Genomic DNA, 24,503 nt, shown 5'->3' with positions numbered 1-24,503 from the left:
ACAGCTTATGTGTACTATTTCGCTCTTGTAAACATGTATAAAAAGGAGTTAGTAATTAAAATTTGCTGTTCATGTATAATTCTCCGTGTATTCTCTCGGTCTTGCAAACGTATATGACAAAATATCCTAGCATTAGAATTGAAGTTCCTGTGCATTTCTTGGCGGGCACTCTCACTTGTGGAAATTAGTATCACAGAAGTACTTGCAATTAGCCTTGCTGTCCGTGTGTAATTGTCGTTTATTTTCACTCTTGTAAGCATCTGTCATATAAGCGCTCAAATCAGGTTTGCTATTGGCGTACGATTCTTAATGTACTTTCCAATTATTTGAATCCCATATCTTAATGTTGTTGATGATTTGTGATTGCACACATTATTTTAGTCTCATTCAGCTAAGTAAAATCTGTCCCCTTTATGTTATGTTGGATTATCTTATGATATGGTAACTTCAAAATAATTTCTTTTACAATTTTTGATCGGTAATTGCAAACTTTTTATTGATATTAAAATAAAATAAGTACATCATTTGCTACAGTATCAGCCACCTTCCGCAGAGCCATCCAAATACCTCCACATCAACCTCCAACATGACCACCATACCGAAAGTTTAGGCATTGTAAAGCTAACACCCTGCAGCTGATTTCAAAACCACCATTCTACACCCATTTTCATCACCACAAAGCCAGCGATTACACATTCCAGAGTTAGGGCACCAGGCCCATGTATTTAAAATTCATTGGCACTACTAAAATGACACAATGTGAAAACCTTCCCAGAGAATATGAAACTCAGGATTCTAGGTGCCCACTACAAAAAAGGAGACTCAAGAATTCTACCCACACCCAACACCACACAAACCACCCTTCTCAGAGCCTACCTCAGCAATTTTTGTGCCCATGTGCTTGGTCTTCGTTGATCTCCTTTGCCTCAGCAGCTGTGGGTGAGCATCTGCCATGTCCATGACTCTGTGCATCTTTGCTTCATGCTTTCTCAAAGTCATCTTTAGGGCTTCCCATGCCACCTTCACTTTCACTCGATACTCGTCCCTATTTACTCACCCCGACCATTGAGCAAAAGGGACAATTCTGAACTCCTCTGCTTCCTGCTGGTTTTCAATCCCTTCCGAAACATCAAACCCTGCTCCAGGCAGTGCCCATTCAAACATCAAACAACAAGTTATCATCTACAAGGGACTTCAATACCCATTTTATTGTATTAATGCCTTTGACAATTTCAAGACTCCATGCTAGCACTAGGTGGTAATGTCCTTGTTTAAATGATACTTGTGCTTGGCATTGATGAATTCAACACCCAACAAATCCAGCGTTGCCTTCTTCAGTTCATCTTTTTTGCATTTGAACAATTGTTTCAATCTCTGTGGTTTGACCGCTTCAAAAAAAACCTTGTTGTTGCCGTGGCATCACAAGAGAAAAGGTTGCCTGGTTTGTAATGATTTAATCTTGCAGTGTAAGATTTTGGAAATCTTCGAACTGAATCTCCCAACATCAGATGTCAGGACTGACTCCAAAGGCAAATCCACCACCTCATTACTTTGATGTTTACTATTGGAAATTTTAGAACCTTCAAAATTAGCGTACTCCTTTCAAATGACATGGATAAGTTTCTGCAGCTGCCATGCCTATGGTGTACTGCTATAATCGCCTCCACAATGAGTTTGAGTAAGAATCTACACAGTTAAATCTTGATAACAATATCACAATTTGACATGTGGAAATATCTCCTACTTATCACTTGATGAGCTCAAGGCACTTGGTGAAGGTTTTGCAAATGGGGTTGCAGGCTGAGTGGGTTTAATCATGAAGGAAAACTCCATAGTTAAGCGTGCTCGAGTTGGAGTAGTACTGGGATGGGTGACCTCATGGGAAGTCCTAGTGCTTTACCTTTGCGAGCATCACCTAGATCCAATGACTGCTAAGTGTTCCATTTATTCTCATGAGAGATGGATTCATGTGTGAATCACAACTCATAAAACGTGGGTCAATGAGTTTGACTAAAAAACTACACAGTTAAATCCTGATAGCAATATCACAATTTGCCTTGTGGAAGTATATCCTACTTAATCACTTGAAGAGATTAAGGGGCTTTCTAATGAATGGTTCAAAAGACACATCACTTGGTGAAGGTTTTGCAAATGGGGTTGCAAGCAGAGTGGGTTTAACCATGGAGGAAACTCTGTAGTTAAGCGTACTCAAGCTGGAGTAGTACTAGGATGGGTGACCTCCTGGGAAGTTCTAGTGCTTCACCTCTGTGAGCATCACCTAGGTCCAATGAATGCTAAGTGTTCCATTTATTCTCATGAGAGATGGATTCATGTGTGATCACTACTCATGAAACGTGGGTCAACGAGTTTGACTAAAAAACTACACAGTTAAATCCTGATAGCAATATCACAATTTGACTTGCTGTGGAAATATCTCCTACTTACCAATTGATGAACTTAAGGGGCTTTCTAATGAATGGTTCATAAGGCACAACACTTGGTGAAGGTTTTGCAATTGGGGTTGCAAGCAGAGTGGGTTTAACCATCGAGGAAACTCCTTAGTTAAGTGCGCTTGAGTTGGACTAGTATTGGGATGGGTGATCTCTCGGGAAGTCCTAGCGCTTCACCTTTGTGACCGTCACCTAGATCCAATAAGTGCTAAGTATTCCATTTATTCTGACGAGAGAGGGATATATGTGTGAATCACTACTCATGAAACGTGGGTCAATGAGTTTGACTCAAAAACTGCACAGTTAAATCTTGATAGTAATATCACAATTTGACTTCTTGTTGAAATATCTCCTACTTATCATATATCTCTAATTTTATCAATCTTCGATAGGCTTTGCAATATCCCCACTTTGTTACTTAAAATATGCTTGCAAACCCACGAATGGCCATATCTCTCTCAGCAAACCTAAAACCACAACCAAGTCCAGAGCCCTCTTGTAACATTGCTAACCTCTCCACAACATCATTTTACATGTGTAATTTCAAAGGATGAAACATATATGCATATACTTCTTTGTCTACTCTACCAACCCTTCCATGGAGCTTACACATTTGTGCAAGTCCAGAAAGATGAGCATCTTCAATTATAATTGTGTTTGCATTTTGGATATCAAGACCAATTTCTACTATATTTGTACACAGAAGGATTTTTATTACGCCTTGAGCAAAATATTTCATACCGTTTTCCAGTAAAGAAGCGGCTTTGCTTAATCTCATCTCACTGATTTTGTGTTGGCACTGATCATTTCTCCTCCTTGTCATTGTTTCTGGTTATCATAGCTTCACTTCTGGCTTGTCTTCTTATTCATTTTTTGTTGTGGGGTGTGACTTGGATTTCTGTCAATATACTTATATGTCTCTCACTCAATCTGGAGTTTAAATTCTTAAACACTGCCTATCAATTACCTGAGTGTCATTTCACCCTATGATGACGGTGGAAATAGGATTGCCCATGAATTGGCATCTTTTGCAGTGTCACCTTATCCATCCTTGCAAACATGTGACTTTGATCGCTATTCTTTTCTATCCTTTCATTCCTCTCTATGTTGTTAATTTGATCATTACCAAATTTTTCTTGTGCACTCCTATTCCCTTGCATTTTGGATATCAAGACCAATTTCTACTATATTTGTACACATAAAGATTTTTATTATGCCTTGAGCAAAATATTTCATAGTGTTTTCCAATAAATAAGCAGCTTTGCTTAATCTCCCCTCATTGATTTTGTGTTGGCGATGATCATTTCTCCTCCTTGTAATTGTTTCTAGTTATCACAACTTCACTTCTGGCTTGTCTTCTTATTCATTTTCTGTTGTGGGGTGTGACTTGGATTTCTGTCAATATACTTATATATCTCTCGCTTAATCTGGAATTTCAATTCTTAAACACTGCCTATTCAATTACCTGAGTTTCATTTCACCTTATGATGACAGTGGAAATAAGATTTGCCCATGAATTGGCATCTTTTGTTGTGTCACCTTATCAGTCCCTACAAACACGTGACTTTGATCACTATTCTTTTCTATTCGTTCATTCTTCTCTATGTTGTTAATTTGATCATTATCAAATTTTTCCTGTGCGCTCCTATTCCTTGCTATGTGCCAATCTATTGCCTTAATTAGTTTCATTGGTTGCATCATATATATATATATATATATATATATATATATATATATATATATATATATATATATATATATATATATATATATATATATATATTTGGTAGTTAATCCGTAGCCTCTGATTTACTTCTTTCTTCTTATGCTTATTTTTCATTTAAAGATGCCATGGGTACTCAAACACAAGAATCTAATGTTATTTAGCATATCTAAACTTTTCCTACGATCCAACACAGGCATTCTAAGTGTAGAAGCCTCTTCATAGTGCTTCTCAATGCTAGATTATATGTATACATATCCTCTGCGATATGTATGCCTTTTAGTCTTCGTAAGTGCAAATATTTTTCTGTGATGTGTCAGGATAATTATACTATCTTCTACATTTGTAGTTGGCTTTGATGTTGTGTTAATTTTTCGAGGATTGCTGCAAATGTACTAAGCACTGCCATAATATTTGGTATGTGTATTCCAAATGGTAGCGACCTCTTATTTATAATGAGAAAAGGATAAGAGGAGACATGTCACTTCATGGGACATGACATGTCTATTTGTTAATTTGATAATTAATATAATAAACATTTAACTATTGTTATATATATATATATATATATATATATATATATATATGTATATATATATATAATATTAATTTCTCTCATATAATAATAAACTTTTATAGATAAATTATATTTCATATATAATTATATATAGGTTTATCCGACAGAAGCTACCAAATATCAACACAAGTCAAAGTGACAAGTTTCCTAGAGGCGAGAGCAGTAAACTAGAGAACTAGCTCAACTGTAAGAGTAGAGTTGTCAAGTGAACTCATCTTGATGAGAGTGACATCGCACCTAATTATTCTTACTCAAGGAGATGAATATGGTAAATGTGTCAAAAAATCTAATCTATTGCTGGAGTTGAAAAGAGTTGGCATGCGCTCTTAATTTCCAATTCACCCAAGTAAATAGATTAATTACCTAGGTAAACTTTCTAAAGATGCAATATAGATTACACAAATAATTTATTACAAGCCTTTATATGATATTCTGAATTCAACCATACCAGTTATGATAATACAATTTCAATGTGGCCACTTATGATGGTTTGAAGTACCTTTTTCTTCCTCATAGTCATAATTAGGTAGAGGAACACCCCTTAATCCTAATTGGGCTGGGTTGAGGAAATTACCAGAATTAATTACTGAAAATATTAGGGTTAAATTTGTGACAAGTGCATAGTATTATTAGATGTAGGATGATAGAATGTTAGGTGCACAGCATGCACATCCAATTCAAAACAATGTTGCTGTCAATGCTTAACAATTCCAAATGCTTTTGTAGGAATTGTTCATCTTCCCATATTGCATCTTCATTGGCGAATTCCTCTACTTGATTCGGATTTTAGAAGTGGCTTTGTTTCACAAACTGCTCATTTCTTTATGACTACAAGGTTATGAAATAATCTTCCCTTCATCTAACAAACACAATTTTGACTGGATTAGAAGCTTGTTAGTATTTCATTCTTTAAGCAAGAAACACTAAATATAGGATGAATGTTGGAAGAGGGTGAAAATTCCGACTTTAACCCACACTGATGGTTTGGAAGGTTATTATTATTATTGAAAATATTATTTTAGCAAAGCACATTTGTTCTTCTTCCTGTCTAGTTCTGTATTTTTTTGTTTATGTGTTCTTGCAATGTTGTGCAAAAGCTTTTATGGGATAAACCTGATGGGTAAAAGGGATCCTACAAGTGGATTGGAATTTTTTGCAATTTTATGGACGGGGTACTGAATCCCTTCCACGAGTGCTTAAGGGATCGGCTAGGTTGGAAAGTGGGTAGATGGAATAGTAGAAGGAACTACCATGACTGATTTTATTTTGTCATTGAATCCAAAGCTAACATATTTAGTGTATTAGGGTTCCTCTTACTTAAACTGCGTGATATTGTTAATAATCTAAGTTACCTATTTCGAATCTAGGTACGAAAGACCCATATGTAGATATGTGCATATTTTTGGGGGTTTTGGATGCGTTTGGGTACGCATATATATATAATGTCCTCGTTTATGGTCAGCCTATGTAGTTGATAGAGTTAGCCCATCATAGCGACCCTCGTGAGCTGACAGGGCGTTTTGGGGGTCTCAGTTATGGATTTACTATTTTTAGTAGTTGCTATTCTTGGCAGTGTAGTGGGTGGCTTGGCAGTTGATCGTCACTGCAGTTGATCAGGCTAATAATTGCATGAGCTCTTATTTATTTATTATTCATTGAGTTGCATTATTATAATAATGTTTATATTATTATAATAATGACTTTTAGAGATATTTCTAAAAAGCAAGTTGGAAAGTTTCTAGTGTTGAGTTCTTTTGGGAAACTTCCACATTTTCTGTAGTGGAGTTTTATTGAAACTTTTGCCAACGAAAGCTTATAAATGAGAGCTCATTTCATTGGGAAAGACATGCTTGATTATATATTCGATTTTGTTTCTTCGTGGCTTTTTCCTGGGTTCTTAATTGTATGTCCTTGCTGATGTATAAGGGTTGGAAATTCTGAGAATTGCACTTGCAATTTAGCTGCTGAGGTATAGCTAAGATTGCCCAACTTCTCTATTGTTCATCACTATATTTGAGAAGTGTTTTTATTCCATTGCTGAAGTAGAGTGGATCTGATATTTGCTAGATAATCTCTGGCTGTGGTAGTTGTGGTTAAGGAGACAATTGTTGAAGGGTATTAACTGAGATTGGAGGACGGCACTTAGCATTTGAAGTGAATTTGTTTATGAATATTGTTGGCTGCGTTTGTAACCTTGGATTCACGTGTGGCTTGGAGTTCAGCTGGGAACTGTATGACTTTGGCAATTTGGACTGGGCATTGGCGGCGGCTAGGAGAGCTTTAATATCCCATTCTGTGGTCACGTGTGCAACCCTCGGCTTCATACTATCCATTAGACGTCAGTCTTCCTGCCTGCTATTAACAGTTGAGGCCGAAATCAGTGAATACAGCAGAGGATGTTGAGTCTAGGTGATGCGTGGGTGTTGGATAATGTTAAACGCTTCTATATAGAAGCTGCATAGTGGACGTCACTTCCCACTGGCAGGTCCAGCAGGTTATGACACGGCAAATCAGGTTTATTTAATTATAAATGTTGGACATTTGGGATTATGACATTTGTTTAAAAACTCTTTGTCTCTCCATTATTATTAATACTCAAAGAAATTCTGGAATTGTTGCATAGTTTTAGCTCCTTCCTTTGTGTTCATTATATACTCTGAAAATATATAAAATAATATATTTGAAAATCAAAGAGAAACAACAAAACACTGTTCAGTGGCATGCATAGTACTGTTGGGGCATATATATGGTTTTCACTATATATATATATATTTATATTTTATAAATTTATGTATCTACAAAAAATATAAAAAATATACAAAACTAATCAAAAAATAGGAAAAGAGGATGATAGTGACACATATCACAATGCCCTACAATACTAAAACCTTCATAAGTGGGGCCTGGCTTAGGCAAAATCTTTAGAAAAGTGGAGATGGCACACAATAAGAATTACATGTACATGAAATTACTCACCTGCTCATAATCTTATCTTTCTTTTCTGTCTCAACTTTGTATCACGCTTCTACAATTTATTGCTTGTATATACACAAAATTATCATCTACGAAGAGCTTTGTTCTTCCAAGGTCTAGTCTTATGGACACCAGCAGTCCATTTACTAAACAATTCAAGGATTGAGCAACTGACAGCCCGTGGCTAAACAGCCACGAAAATGCACTTCCTTTACATTGCTTTTTCTAACTTTTTAAAAATTCAACTAAGTCCTCTCCTTCTTATGGAAGTGCATTTTCATGGCTGTATAGACGTTGCCCAACTGACATAAGCCATTGGACTTATGATGAGTATAACATCCAAACCTTTTATTGACACAAAAAAGTGTTTTTTTCCAGATGCTTAATGGTCTCATCTCAGGTATACAAATTTGGCAGAGAAATTCTAGTAGTTAGGTACATAGGAGGGAAGCATATGGGCCGAAATGACGATTACTGTCTTCAATTGCCTATGAAAACTATGATAAATTGACAAAGTCTATCAATGTTGCCTAACAGCAAAAAAATCATGTATAAAGCATTTAAAACAATTGATCGTCATGATGCCTAACATAATTTTCTGCTATATGGCCCTCTTATTGAGTATCAATGTCTTCTAGACAATACTTATGATTATTACCACATTCCTGAACTTGGTACTTCAGTACATTGCATAAACCAGGCAAAGGAGGTTGACCTCTTTCAAAATTTGATCACAGATGCATCCTGATGTTGTCCAGGTGCTCATCGACAACCCATGGTTGTGCATCCGGATGCATCCACAAGGCTTACTGTCGCATCTCCCCATGCATCCACACCCAAATGCATTCACACCAGAACGCATGGGCAGGGGGTGTGAATCTGGTAACTAAGATAATATTGAATACGCTTTCACTCTTTCAGGTTTAACATCACTTAAATGTGCTGGATTGTGTGGTATACAGTGTTTGACCATCTTGAGTGGAAACTTGAGGTGCCATGGATGCCTAGGGATTTGTGGTATTACCCATCTGGATGATTCTTTATTCATGTGTTAAGTTTGCCTTCTTGCCAAGGTTTGATGGACAAGACTGAATGTTAAAGAGCCTTTTCGTTTGGATAGATATGTGGAATCTTGAACCTTTGCATATTGATCTGAGAAATTGGACTCCTGGAAATGCAATTCCAAGGGAGATGCCTTTTTGGACATATTGGAATTGGAATAGTGAGATGTTGTATAATAATGTGATAATTTTTTTTTATGAATTAGTGAGATACAAGGTTGATCTTGCTTCATTATAGAACAAAAGGGTGGTGGGTGAGGGGTCTGTAAAATTTAAAATGCATTGCAAAAGGGGGTGCCGGTCTATTTGGAAAGCACGATCTTTCCATAAGGTTTAAAGTTTCGGGGTGTTTGATTTCTACCATTGATTAATGGTCAAGGCTTCAACAGTTAGGTGTTGCGGAAGACATTTGTTGCAGGCTATGTGATAGATATGAAATAGATGAGCATGTCTTTTGGAAATGTCCTTACCAGAGTTTTTGTGCATAGCTTCATGTTAAAATCAATTCTTTATGTAGAGTCCTACTTATGGTGGGAGGTCTTCCACTTGGAGATTCATGGATAAGTTGGTAAACTGTTATCGCATACGATACTAGTGTTTAACTTTAATGGAAGCTCAAATGTAATAACCCTGACCCGGCTACCACTTAAACAACTCCAATTTTCACCAATTTCCCTTTCAAATCAGATGTTTGGTATTTTAACAAACACTTGGCAGGCAGTGTCCATATGTTTGAAATGATTTTAAAAACATTTGTAGGTTCATAAGTTTTCCAAATTCCCAGACTCGAGCAAATAAAAAGAAGTTAATGTTCTGATCTAACAATGGAATGGTTACATCTGAGCCAACTTCAAATGGAATGCAATTAATCAATTTCCAACTACAGCGGAGAGCAACTTGTCTTGCCAATTTATTGTTCTTCAATTCCACATTTACATGGCCAATTCTTTATTCCACAATTCATTCGTATGTACTAACAAAAATCATAAACAACAATGATTTAAATGGTGACAAGAACCTTTAAGTGTAGTTCTACCAACATCAGCTGTAAGTTAATTGCCTCCAAAGCATATGCATGTCTCTAGATGAATTCACTGTCCTTGCTCACCAAAATGCAGAAACAAATATCAAATGATGACTATGGTATTGAAATTGCAGACCTTCATGATTAATCACAGGCTTAAATAATGGCCATTTGCAGCTAATGTGACCCTCCAAAATGAAACACAGGACCTCTATTTCAGATCACTGCTTCTCTTAACTTCAACACAGGCCCTCCAGACCAAAGAATCAAAAATCGGAATCAGATCGGAATCGGCAAGGCTTACTCGAATTGTGAATCACCTATGAATTGCTTGAATCGCCGCTATGAATTGGCAAAGTGAAAAAAACTTTGAAATTTAAAGAGTTTAACAATTTAAAACTTGTTTCATGCACCCTTTACTGAATATAACTAGAAAACACTATAACATCATCAAATAGAAGTTGACATACATAAACAAGAAGCCTAATTGATAAATCCATCACATACATAAAATGTAAATTGTAGCTTAAGTAAACAAAAATCATAGGATCATAACGAGTCATGACATAGATATATAGATTATAGAATTACAAATGTTGTCAAATCATAAATGTGTGTAAGACGAAGATCCATAATGATAATCATAAGACCAGATAAAAAATGACATCAAATCATAATGTATGTAAGATGAAGATCCATGATGAAGAATCATGAAACACATGTCTATTTGTAAAATCAAAGTTTAAACAAAATGAAAAAACAAGGCTCTAGCTCAAGCCTTAGGCTCATCATCATCCTCAAGATCAGCTGCAGCCTCAGGATTAGACTTAGCCTCTGAATGCCTTCTACAAAGGTGTCTAAGATAGGTCCTAGAGGACCGTTGAGCTATAGCCCCTACATATGCGATGGGTGCACAAACATCAGTAGGGCCTATATCTGGGGTGTGCTCTGTGCGTGCACGTGTGTGTTTGCCAATGCTTGAACGTGCTCTAGCCTCCTCCTCTACCATGGCCACAGCCTCTACCTCTATATCTGTAGCCTTAGTGAGCCACTTTGACTTTGGATCAATCTCCTCTAGAATGATTGAAGAGAAGTCAATGGCCAAAATCTATCTGGTACTAAGGCGGAGGTTGTAATGAACAAATGCAAGATCATTCAACCTCTGCATAGACAACTTGTTTCGCCTATTCGAGTGGATATGCTCGAACATGGACCAACTGCACTCACATCCGGAGGCACTGCTAGGATGACTCAAAATACGAATGACAATCTTTTGAAGATTTGGGGTTGATTGCCCAAACATTTGCCACCATCTATTTGAAATGAGGGAAAAGGAAAACAATTAATCTCATTTACAAGCACAACTTTAAGGCTAAATTACAAAATCAAAAACTAAAATGCATAAGTCATAACAATTATGAGTTAACTTTAAGAAAATATTGTTTTTACTTGGTTGTAATGATGTGTGGGCCTCTATGGCCATTCTACTAGAGAAAAGCGGCCCCTCCTTATTATTGAATTTGTCCAGCTCAATGGTTGCAGTTGCGGCACTACCATCAGGACTCAACCTCTGCATGACTATGTATAGGCTGGTAAGGACCTCCTCATCTGCCCTGAAGTTAGGAAGGAAAAAAGATATGCTGGATTAAGGTAATAGGCAGCTGCATGGATGGGCCTATGGAGTTGATTCTACCAATAATGTTCCAAATGGGGCCATACTTCTTCGGTACTCCTACATACTGGGCTCTAATGGCCTCCTTGGCCCTATCCATGCCCTCCTATATGTAGCCTATAGAGGGCTTCTCCCCATCAGCAGTTTGTAGGAGAGATACAAGGGTCTCACTGATCTGCATATAATGTAAAAATATAAATTGAGTCAAGACTCAAAACTAAATTATAAAGCTAAATCATTAAATCATTAAAATTATGAAATAATAAATAACAATACTAAATGTTAAATTGTAAAAAAATTACCTTGATTATTTCTTGAGTAGATGCCCAAAAACCATCCTCATCAAAGAGGATATTCCCCACATCCCTTGATATCATCAAGGACTTTAGTGTGATGAAATTCGAGGCAAACCTCGTGATGCCTGGACAAGCTAGCTTCCTATCTTTTGTGTATTTCCTCATTGTGGCGAGGACAAATACATGGTTGTATATAAACTTGCATATACTTTTTGCCCTTTCAACACATGATTTTACCCACTCAATCTTACCAATGTCCGCCAACATGAGGTCAAGGAAATGTGCGGCATAATGAGTCCAAAATATAGTGGAGTGCCTCTCCATCAATAGTTTGCTTGTAGCAATTTTAAAATTAAATAGAATTTTAGTATTTACACATGTTAAGAAACTTAGAATTTGAAAAGCTCAAAATTTGATGAGTCAAAAAGTTAAAAACTTAAACTGTTAAAAATTAAAAGTTTACCTATAGCAACATAACTTGCTGCATTATCCATCACCACCTGCATCACATGTTCTTCCCCCACCTCTGCTATGACTTCCTCAATTATTTCACACAAGTATGTGGCGTTTTTGACTTGAGAGGAAGCATCAATAGATAATAGAGCGAAACATTTAATTATCATGATTATGATTCAAGGACCATCAACAAATTAACAATCAACAAATTAGCAATCAACCATTCAAAATTTAAATTAGCATGTGGGAAAGTAGAATGATCAATCACCTCCACAGGAAACAAGAAAATTGAGGAATGTTCTTTCCCTCCTATCTGTCCAACCATCAGTCATGATGGTGCAACCCTTTATGGTCCATTCCTTTTGGTGGTTGGGAAGCTCAAACTTCATGTCCTCTACCTTTTCATCTAAGAGGTAGCCTCTCAACTCAGCCTCAGTAGGGGCTTTAAAGCCCAGACCACTATTTATGTTTTGTAGCCTCACTCGGATAAATTGTAGCATATATATATTTTAGAGATTATATATATAATTAATTATAAGATTGTAATTATGTTAACGAACAAACATGTCCCATGTCTTTTCTTTACTCACTTTCTTATATATATAAGAGGTTGCTTCCATTTGGAAAACATATACCAAAAACATGGCAATGTGGATACATTTGTAGTAGACATCCAAAAAAACCAACATGGTATCAAAACAAGTTTGCTACTAGGCTTGCAAGACTTGAAAGATAGTTTAAAAATAAATTTTGTAGATTATATGAAAGTGGATGTGCACAGAATAAAAGAGTAAATAGAGAAGTTCATCATTAAACATGGTGGACATGATATTTGAAAACTTCTACGATAATAATTTCCATATCAAATATGAGGCAAACATTTAGAGCCTGCGTGGAATCGCATTTATGTAGTGTTGTGCGCAAGAAAATAAAAAACAAAACTTCAACCCTAATATATAATATTAGAACATCCAATCAATAACAAGGGTATTCTAATAGCACACTTTCACAGTAGATTGGACTATTTGAATAGTCATCAAGGATGCTTCATACACGTCAAATGGAAAGATGACATGGCCTCTGAAAATGAGGCAAATAAACTAGTACATATTGCCAATATGCTCCTGTGCATATCTCCAAGCATAGGAGATCACACATTGTGAGAAGCCCTCCAACATGAAGTCTTATGAAAGAACTTACGCAAAATGATATTGGCTTAGATACGACTGATACGCCATTGTGGAGAGTTTTGCAGACATTAAAGGATTGAAGAGATCAATTACTTCCCACCTGCAAGGTCAAATCGAGCCCATGCATATTTACACCAATGTTTTGCATTGGAAATGTGCGGAGGAGAAGCAACATCCCATCAAGCGCACAACATCAGTACATAATCGATGGTTGTTTCCGATTACACACCTTTAACAGATATATATATATATATATATATATATATATATATATATATATATCTTACATCGTACAAAATAGAGTAACACCACTCCCATGTGCTTCAAAAGACATGAGTAGTGGAGTGTTCTTGAGCCTCATACACGTTCTCAACTGTGTAACAAGACTTGACGATAGAGGTCATCCAAGGAAGACATTGCACATAATAGAGGGTAGTTGATTTAGTTAATAATTAAAAGGGATTTTTAAGGACTTGGGGTACTGATCCCCTAAAGATGATTATGATATTAAAATCAAGACCACTGCGGATAGGACATTGGTTGACAGGCATCAAACCCTACTTCAAAATCTTTAGCAAGGATTGTTGTGCAAAGGCTACAATAAAAAAAGAAGTAAATTGGATATATGATGAGAAATGTGGATGCCTATTCATCGGTTATAGCGGCATCATGGGGTAGAAGGTAATATAAAGAGAAGTATCAAAATCTAAACCGATAGGTAAAAAAGGACTGATTTCTTTAAGGTAAGTTCAAAACACTTATATTAAGAACTCCATATTGATTTAAGAATTTTTAGAGTTTTACATTAATGTGTTATCATTAATAAGTATTTTATAGTTATATTATCTGAGATAGTATATTCTAAGATATATGGTGATTATATATATATATATATATATATATATATTGAAATTTGTCACTGTAAATTATTGTATGTGGTATTATCAAGGAACTAATATATATATATATATATATATATATATATGTATGTAGGTATGTATTGAAATTTGTCACCGTAAATTATTATGTGGTATTATCAAGGAACTTATATATATATATATTCAAGTCTTGAATATGTGCATGTATGTTCAAAATATATTTTATCTATATTGAATGGTCTTATTATTGTGCATATCTATTTATTATTCTTGCTAATTATTGTGGTCTTTCTCTTCTTCGAGATTTTTATTGTAGGAAGAGGGAGATTGATATTGAGAGGGAGCCTGACATGTTTGAAAAAGAGGGAGAAGATTGAGGATGTTATAAACCATCAGTGATCTCAGTGTTATTGATTAAAAGGGAGTAAACCATGATGAGATGGATTCTCTAGTGATCAATAAATTGTCACAGTCAGGTGGATCTTGATTCATACATTGTGACTATGTGATTTTAATGGGCCTACCCCCTGTGTATATCATGAGGAAGTGACGAATTCCAAATGATCATCACTTATATTTGGAGAAGTTGTTGTAAGGTGACGATCTTGCAATAACTTGTATTATGAGATTTAGCAAATTGAGTAAATGGTGAATGTCTTGCATCTCAACATTCTGGGAGACCATTACTTTGAGTAATTGGTGAATATCGTATGATATTCTGGGAGACCAATGCTTGTGATGTCAAATGTGATATCACACCTTATTTTAGTACTTTGTGAATATCGGATGTCGATATTTTGGGAGGCCAATACTCTTGATATCAAATGTGATATTAAAACTTTATTTGAGTACTTGGTGAATATCGGATGTTGATATTCTGGGAGGCCAATACTCTTGATATCAGATATGATATCAAAACCTTTTGAGTACTTGGTGAATATCTTTGATATTCTGGGAGGCCAATACTCGTAATATCAACTGAGATGCCAAAATGATAGATATCATTTGATTAAAGATATATTTTTACCATACCTAATATTACCAATGGTGTAATGCATATCCTATGTTTATCCTCCTTGGCTAAGAGGGAGTGTTGATGTTTTGTAGCCTCACTTGAATAAATTGTAGCTTTTATATATATATATATATATATATATTTTAGAGATTATATAATTAATTAATTATAAGATTGTAATTATGTCAACGAACAAAGATATCCCATGAAGGGACATGTCTATTTTTTACTCACTTTTATACATATATATATATATATATATATATATATATATATATATATATATAAGAGGTTGCTGCCATTTGGAAAACATATACCAAAAACATGGCAATGCGAATACATTTGTAGTAGACCTCCAAAAAAATCAACAACCACAAATAGTTACGGCATCTATCATGCATTGCCAATAAGGAGTCCTGTCAGAAATAGATTATGATTAGAAATTTAGTCTTTAGATAACAAATCATTATGTAATATCAAATATGAATCTACGATTACACAAGTAGAAATATTAAATTTAAAAAAAAAGAGCAAATAAAAAAGAAATAATTACCTTGCTGCAATAAATGGAATGTTGCAAAAGTACCAAAACTTGCAAATTTGTTTTCTGGCAGCATCATGAATCTCCTTGTTCAAACTACCCATGCTCTCAAGCGAGGGTTGTGAGCCAGGAGTAGTGCGTGGCACAAAGTAACTATCCAATCTGAACTTCCGCACTCTAGGCTGAAATATAATATGCCCAGGCTCAATATAAGAATGACTAGCACTAGGACAAGCACTAGGACTAGTAGTAGCACTAGCGCTAGCACTAGGACGAAAGGGAGGCCTAGAAGAACCCTCTCCAACGCAACCTACGGATGCGGATGTGGATGTGGATGCAGGTGAGGGCGCATGGGGAGCCAATAGCACCTAACTGTCCAAGTTGTCTTTTCTTATTTAACTTCACTTGTTCCAAAGCCTCTAATGCCATATAACATTTTCTTTTTGCCTCAGCAGTTTGTTTAGTGCATGGGGTAATATCATGTCCAGGTATGCCTGCAATATGATATTTGAATCTATAGATGCCACTCGAGTTTATTTCTTTACAAAAAAAACATTTTGTTTGATATTTTGTTCTTTCAGTAAATTCTTCAGTATAGATCCAAGTGTCATCCTTTTTAGGCATGATGGAAAATGAAAGCTAAGGTTGCTACAATAAGAAAAATCCATTACAAACTTAAACTAAAAAAAAAAACAGCAAACCCTACATTATTTTTGAGCAAATTGTACAATGTAAAATCACATAGATGTTTGCAATTTGTCATAAAAACCAATTGTAGGGTTTGCAAGATTGCACCTTGCAATTTAGTAAAAAAACATGTAGAAACTAAAAGACATTTAAGATTTATAAATGAAAACTTAAAAAAATTGACAAAAGAATGAAAAATAAACTAACATACAAAAAAAATCAACACTTACCTCTTGCAAATGAGTTGAGGAGTGTTGCTATTGGCTCCTTAAAGCTCCCAATGCAATCTTATGGCCTCCCCAAACTAATTCTTGATCTCCTTGATGCTCTTCTTTCTTGCTGTTTGCAACCCTATGGTTTCTCTTTTCTCTTCTTCTCTCTCACTTTTCCTCTCTTCTTCTCATACTAAACAATTAGAAGGCCCTTTAGGGTTATAAGAAAGAGGAAAGCCACAATAAAACATAAAAAAAGTGTTTTAATTTTTATGTTTTTAAGTTGCAAATTCATGCTAGCCATGGCTGATTTCACGTGCCGATTCATGGCGATTTATGGCGATTTTTGCATCAATCTCGATTTTGGTGATTCATGCGATTTTTGCCCCAAAAATCGGCGAGCCAATTCACTGATTCACCAAATATCGCTCAGCCTTAGTTGGATCACCAAATCGCCTGAATCGCGGCGATTCACGTTACTCTGCTCTAGATGCCCAAGTATTAGAAACACAGAGCTTGCTAGCTGATTTCAGGCCTTATAAAATGTTCTTGAGTGTAGAAATATGTCAGACGCTGCTACAGGAAGAATGAAATGGCAGCCCCAAACAAAGCACATAAACCATTCCCAAGAAAACACAGCTAGTATTGGATTATCACAACAGTAAATATTTTTCAAACCACCTCAGTTTCCTTCAGCAGTAATTAAATCTTCTTGCAGACTCAATTCCTTAGCCAGAATCAAAATTGTAGAGGACAGTGAACGAAATATCTAGAATAAATGAAATCACTATACCTCAGCAGTGATTTCAAATACCTCACAATCTCAAACCCTTATACTTCAGTAAGGGCATGAAAAATCAAAACTTCAGGAATATCACAAAAACAATAAGCATATAAGATAATCAAATAATTGGATGCCTTTTCCAATGAAATGAGCTTGTATTTAGACTCAATTCCTTAGCCACAATCAGAACTGTAGAGGACAATGAACGAAATATTTAGAATAAATGAAATCACTATACTTCAGCAGTGATTTCAAATACCTCACAATATCAAACCCTTACTTTAGTAAGGGCATGAAAATTCAAAACTTTAGGGATATCACAAAAACAATAAACAAATAGGCTAATCAAATAATTGGATGCTGTTTCCAATGAAACGAGTTCGTATTTATAATCCTTTATTGCCAAAAGTTTCCCAAAAGAACTCAAATCCAAAAACTTTCCAACACAACTTCACTTTATAACATGTAATACTTGGCTTAGGCTTATAATTAATTAAATAAATGACTCCTTAGAATGATGAGTCAACCCTCAACTTAAGTGAGATTATAAAGTTAAATTATAACTTTATTATAAGCCATTTAATGATTTAATAAAAATTTGGCCACTAAAAATATAATTAACTCCCAAAATACTCGTCATTTCAATATGCCATTTGAAATAGGAGCCACACCTATTATTTCTCCATGTGACCAAAAATATTTTCCAAAAATAGAAAGGGTCCATCTCAATCAATACCCGACTTACCACAAATAGTAAGTACACAAAACTAAGCCCAAACGAAGGCCAATCTAAGCCAAACGAAGACCAACATGTAATTTACTGAATTTTGGAGAAGACAAGACCCTCCCAAGCCAAGCCAATGCCTCATAAGATCCTCTATCGACGATAATTAGCCCATGAGGATCACAATAATAGGCTAATCTCTTAAACTTCGATGCTAGCAAAAATGGGGACATCACAATCCTCCCTCCCCAAGATTGCTTGTCCTCAAGCAATTCGGCAATATAGTGAACTCCAACCTCTAACTAGATCCTAAATGAAGAAGTATGTGACACCTTTGTCAACATTCAATCGAGTGCATACCATTAACATCATTAGGACCAACAACATAACTTGCAACCTAGCACTCAAAACTTGTGCTGATGATGTAGGAGTTAGGATATCACCAGAAGACAATTCCATAGGAAATCTAGTCATACTCTTCTTCCGGTCAGCACCCACATAATATATATTGGATTGGAATCTTGATCACCAATAATCTTTAAAAAAGACGTAGCTATAGGAGAACCATATACACTCATGCCAATTGTATCAACAATAGGTGTAGCCATGTCAAAATATGTGGACGCAGGAACATCACCAACTGCCACAATAGAAAGCTGAACTGATTCTTCAAATGGTGAAAACTAAGCCCAACTCCACTCAAGTGAGTGATCAACATCAGTCTCAAAAAGGGGATTGTCATAAGACAATGCCAAATCCATATCGAACATAGGGTTGTCTGCAAATTGAACATCAACACTGTGTTGATCAATAGTATAACATAACTTTGTCTCTACATCACTCACCTCAATAACATGTGTACTATCATTAGTGCACACATCCACAACCGCATGCATATGGCTAAACTCCTCGGTAGATGGCTCAACTGACACAGAAGTGGCTGTTGAGATGACATGGCTATTGAGATGACAATATCCTCGCATGCTCCTACCTCCACTATCACCACATCACCATCAAATGCACAGTCCTAGTATACTCCACATCCATTGTGTCCAACTCATGCGGTGTCTCATAAGAAATATCTCGCACATTTGTAGCCACCACTATATATCATTACATGTCACTCTTTGAAAAAGTAATAGCACACTCGGTTCAATTCTTGGATTTGAAATCAATTGGGTCATCCGCTTTTTTCTTATTCAACTCATTTACTAATATATTCAACTGTTTCAGAATACCAAACTGTATCACAGTTTCTTCATCCCTAGGTGGTGAAGTACGCCCTCTGCCGGTATAATGTCTACCCAGAATGAATCTCCTGTCACCATCCATAACTATTGAATGCCAAACCAAACAAATGCTATCAAACTCTTGAACAAATCATTGATCAAAAAATTCTTATCTCAATTCCTGCAAGCTGGCAGGAAACCACTTTGATGCCACTATAATAACCCTGACCTGGCTACTACTTAAACAACTCCAATTTTCGCCAATTTCCCTTTCAAATCAGATGTTTGGTATTTTAACAAACACTTGGTAGGTAGTGTCCATACATTTGAAATGATTTAACAAATATTTGTAGATTCGTAATTTTTCCAAATTCCCACACTCAAGTAAATAAAGAAAAGTTAATGTTCTGATCTAACAATGGAATGGTCAACCAATATAATTAGAAGTTCTGTTCACATCTCAGCCAACTTCAAATGGAATGCAATTAATCAATTTTCAACTACAGTCGAGAGCAACTTGTCTTGCCAATTTATTGTTCTTCAATTCCATATTTACATGGCCAATTCTTTATTCCAGAATTCATTCGTATGTGCTAACAAAAATCATAAACAACAATGATTTAAATGATGACAAGAACCTGTAAGTGTAGTTCTACCACCATCAGCTGTAAGTTAATTGCCTCCAAAGCATATGTACATCCCTAGATGAATTCACTGTCCTTGCTCACCAAAATGCAGAAACAAATATCGAATGATGGCTATGGCATTGAAATTGCAGACCTTCATGATTAATCACAGGCTTAAATAATGGTCATTTGCAGCTAACGTGACCCTCCAAAATGAAACGCAGGACCTCTATTTCAGATCACAGTTTCTCCCAACTTCAACACAGGCTTTCTAGATGCCCAAGTATTAGAAACGCAGACCCTACTAGCTGATCCCAGGCCTTATAAAATGTTCTCCAGTGCAGAAATATGTTGACGCTGCTACAGGAAGAATGAAATGGAAGCCCAAAACAAAGCACAAAAACCCTTCCCAAGAAAACATGGCTAGTATTGGATTATCACAACAGTAAATGATTTCTGAACCACCTCAGTTTTCTTCAGCAGTAATTAAATCTTCTTGCAGACTCAATTCCTCAGCCACAGTCAGAACCGTAGAGGAAAAGTAACAAAATATTCAGTATAAATGAAATCACTATACATCAGTAGTGATTCCAAATACCTCACTGCCTCAAACCCTTATACTTCAGGAAGGGCATGAAAAATCAGAACTTCAAGAATGTCACAAAAACAAAAAGCAAATATGATAATTAAATAATTGGACGCCTTTTCCAATGACATGAGCTCATATTTATAATCCTTTAATGCCAAAAGTTTCCCAAAAGAACTCAACTCCAAAAACTTTCCAACACAACTTCCCTCTATAACATTTAATTCTTGGCTTAGGCATATAATAAATAAAGTAAATGGCCCCTTCCAATGATGTCTCAACGTTCAACTTAAGTGAGATTATAAAGTTAAATTATAAATTTACTATAAGCCATTTAATGATTTAATAATAATTTGGCCACTAAAAATATAGTAACTCCCAAAATACTCATTATTTAAATATGCCATTTGAAATAGGAGTTACGCCTATTATTTCTCCATGTCACCAAAAGCACTTTCCAAGAATAGAAAAGGTCCATCTCAATCAACACCGACTTACTACAAATAGTAAGTACACAATACTAAGTCCAAATGAAGTTCAATTTGAGTCAAACAAAGACCAACCTGTAACTTACTGAATTGTGGAGAAGACAAGACCCTCCCAAGCCAAGCCAATGCTTCAGAATATCCTCTATCCATGATAATTAGCGTACGATGATCACAATAATTGGCTAATCTCTTAAACTCTGATGCTGACAAAAATGGGGACATTACATCAAACATTAAGTAATCTTTCATGAACATCTTATTACTCTCATTCTGGGCTATTTATGACATTTTAAAGAGATTGTATTTCTAATTGAAGTTTGGATTCAACCTTTCCCGTAAAGAGTTTGAGTCTTTTGCTCATGGAGAACATGCTTAAATGTTAAATTTTCAATCTTTCTTAGAAAGAGACTTCTCTTCTGTCCCTGCTATTAAACTGATCCTTTGTTCGGTTGAAATAATTTAGGATGCATTTGTCTTGTAAAAAATTGATCTTAATGTCTCTAAATTTACCATGGATCAAATAGAGCTCAATTAAAGGTAGTTTTAGTTTTCAATATTCATTCAATTTGTTTTCTCAAATAACTGTTTCTTGGTTTGTTTACAGATGCAATCACTATTTTATTATGTAACTTTTTCATTGAGAATTTATGATGAATGAAACATCATCATTGAATCAAAAGCATGGTTGTTGGAAAGTTATTATCATATTTATAAAAAACATATGTATATGCAAATGATAAGTAGCTAGATGTCTTCTATGCTATTGCAGAACATTCACCAAGGTTACCCACAGGAAACATTAGAGAGATTTTTGAAGGCACGTGAAGGAAATGTTCATAAAGCACACAGAATGGTGGGATGCTTCTGAAATCTCTATTGATCTTCAAGTTTCTCTACTTATACAACAAAACAAATCATTTTCCTTTTCATTTATACCATGTATCTTTGTCTTCTGCAGTTGCTTGATTGTCTAGATTGGAGAGTTAAAAATGACATTGACAATATATTGGCGGTAAAAATCTGACTGCCTGTTAGTTTTTGGAATTTTTGTTTGGGTGCAATTTAATGACTTTTATAATTACTTACAATTTTTCATTGTCAAATATTAATCTCAACCTCTCTGATTAACTTATCCCAAGGTCTGCACATTTGTGATATTTAGTAGAAAATACATTTACCATCTAAATCATAAGCTTCCAGTTTTTTCACCTATACATGGATTCCTTATTGTGGTCATTTGCTATTGAGATCAATACTTCAACACTATTAATCTGTGGTTTTTTGTCTGATTATTGCCAACTATCATTTCAGTGTTATGTATTGTAAGTAGTCTACTTGTTTTGTTTCACCCCTAACATCTTATGCTCTGAGTATCTTGAAGCTCCACATTGTAATATGAGAATCATCTGATGCATAATACAAAATGAGTTTTGGTGCAGACATGAATAACATTGAAGAAAACTAGAGCCAGAAAATCATTGTGCCAATTCGCATTGCCAGAGATATAGTGATAGTTATTGATGAATTAAATAATGGGACTTTATTCTCATTTAGTGATATCTCTAAACTGATTGCAGAAACCTATCGAACCAATTGAAGTCTACAATGCTGTTCGGGAATCACAACTCATTGGGATGACAGGGTATTCTAAAAGAGTAAGAGAGTTGTAGTGACCAGTTTTATTTTCTAATGCATATTTCTCAAGTTTTTAAACATTTTTCCATTGCTTATGCACTTAGTCCTACACATGAAACGCAATGGGAAAACTCAGGAAGGATAAGAAATGTCAAAAACAATCAAGGGTGTAATAAAGAATGTAACATAGCTTCCTCAGTGACAATGGAACATGACAATGTAAAATCCCGAACTTGGCTATAACATGAACAATTTCCTAATTCACCAATTTCTTATATCATTTGGATGGTTTGACATTTTATTAAGCCTTGGCAAGTATGCAACCAGTCCTGATGTAACTAATGCAATCAACTCTATACTGATTATATCCAATATTGGAAATGATTTATAATTCCAGTTAGACTTCTGTCTGTTATTCCTCACAACCCACAACTTGCAATAGTAATACTGAGAGGTGGAATATATATATCATTTTATAGTTCTTTTGTTTGAATTTTGGATGCAAGAAATTGTAAAGAAATGACCAGCATTTACCACCCAAAGTAACTGAATTACCACTTATTTATTAATTGAGCTTACATAATCAGAAGAGCAAATTAAAGAACCTGGTCATAATTCTCAGAATTGCACAATGCTGGAGAAAGATTTTGGAATGCAATTTGGCTTCCATCAGCTCCACATTCATGCCAAGCACTCTAATAATTAAGTGCAAATGATCTGAACTGGAAACCAATCTGCCTCCTTCAATTTGTAACACCTCAACAAACCAGAGGTCCCTTTTAATCTAAATGCCATGCTTGGTCTGCTCAAGTGAACATTGACTGGGCATTATGACTGATCTCTGACTGTCCACAGTAATGTAGGAAACCGAGTGTAGTTAACGTGCAAGGAACTGCTGCAGACACATGCCTCCCAACCTCCCCAACATGGCTGCTAGATAAATTGCAGGCCCCAGCAAAGGTATGTTAGCCACCCAAGAATCATTCCCACACCAAATGCAAGGAGTAAAGGCAAAATCAGGACCAATATAATGCTGCCGTCAATCCCCTCTCAGTTACGTCTGCCAGAATACAGACTTCCAGAATTAAACTTCCACCAATGTGGTCTCTCAGCAAAGAAATATAAACTCCACAATTCAAGAGCTGATCCCTATCAGAATCTCTCAGCCACAGTTGACACAGTCGGGGGATTCTACAATTGTTTCTCTCAGCACAATTGTAAATGAAGACCTCGGGAAAATTCTTCAAACCCACCACAGGATGACTCTCTCCTTAGATACAGTGAGCACAGTAAGGAGAATTGGTAAAGTACTCAGAACTTGATCCACAATACCTCAGTTGTGGAATCAATGCACAGCTCAGAATCAAACCCTTATACCTCAGCAAGGGATTTGAAAATCAGAATCTCAGAAAAGCCACAAAGGTAACAAAAGAAATTGTATATTCAAGCGTGCCTTTCCCAATGCAATGAGCTCTCATTTATAATCTTCCACTGGCCAAAGTTTCCAAAATAGCGCCACCTCAAAAATTGTGGAAGTTTCCCAAAAGAACTCAACACTAGAAACTTTCCAACACACTTTTTAGAAATATATCTTAATACCATTAGTATAATAATGCAACTCAATGATTAATAGATAAATAAGAGCTCATGCAATTATTACTTTATTAATTGCAGGT

The 24,503-nt window shown here is 35.6% G+C and overlaps 1 protein-coding gene across 4 annotated transcripts in view; it reads left to right on the top strand.

The window, feature by feature from the left end:
- LOC149568156 (phosphatidylinositol/phosphatidylcholine transfer protein SFH1-like) overlaps positions 1 to 24,503 on the top strand; it is a 196,171-nt gene that overhangs the window by 939 nt on the left and 170,729 nt on the right. For 2 of the 4 annotated variants that reach the window (XM_089821159.1, XM_089821158.1), the window contains exons 3-5: positions 21,962 to 22,045; positions 22,151 to 22,204; positions 22,770 to 22,847. In XM_089821159.1, coding sequence (XP_089677285.1) covers positions 21,962 to 22,045; positions 22,151 to 22,204; positions 22,770 to 22,847 — 216 coding nt within the window. The remainder of the gene's footprint in view (positions 1 to 21,961; positions 22,046 to 22,150; positions 22,205 to 22,769; positions 22,848 to 24,503) is intronic. The other 2 variants (XM_089821160.1, XM_089821161.1) reach the window with 2 other exon arrangements.

The sequence above is a fragment of the Cupressus sempervirens genome, chromosome 3 (genome assembly GCF_028749045.1).
Source record: "Cupressus sempervirens isolate cs-2001-9-10 chromosome 3, ASM2874904v1, whole genome shotgun sequence".
Taxonomy (NCBI): Eukaryota; Viridiplantae; Streptophyta; class Pinopsida; order Cupressales; family Cupressaceae; genus Cupressus; species Cupressus sempervirens.
This window is presented reverse-complemented; position numbering and strand designations above follow the sequence as displayed.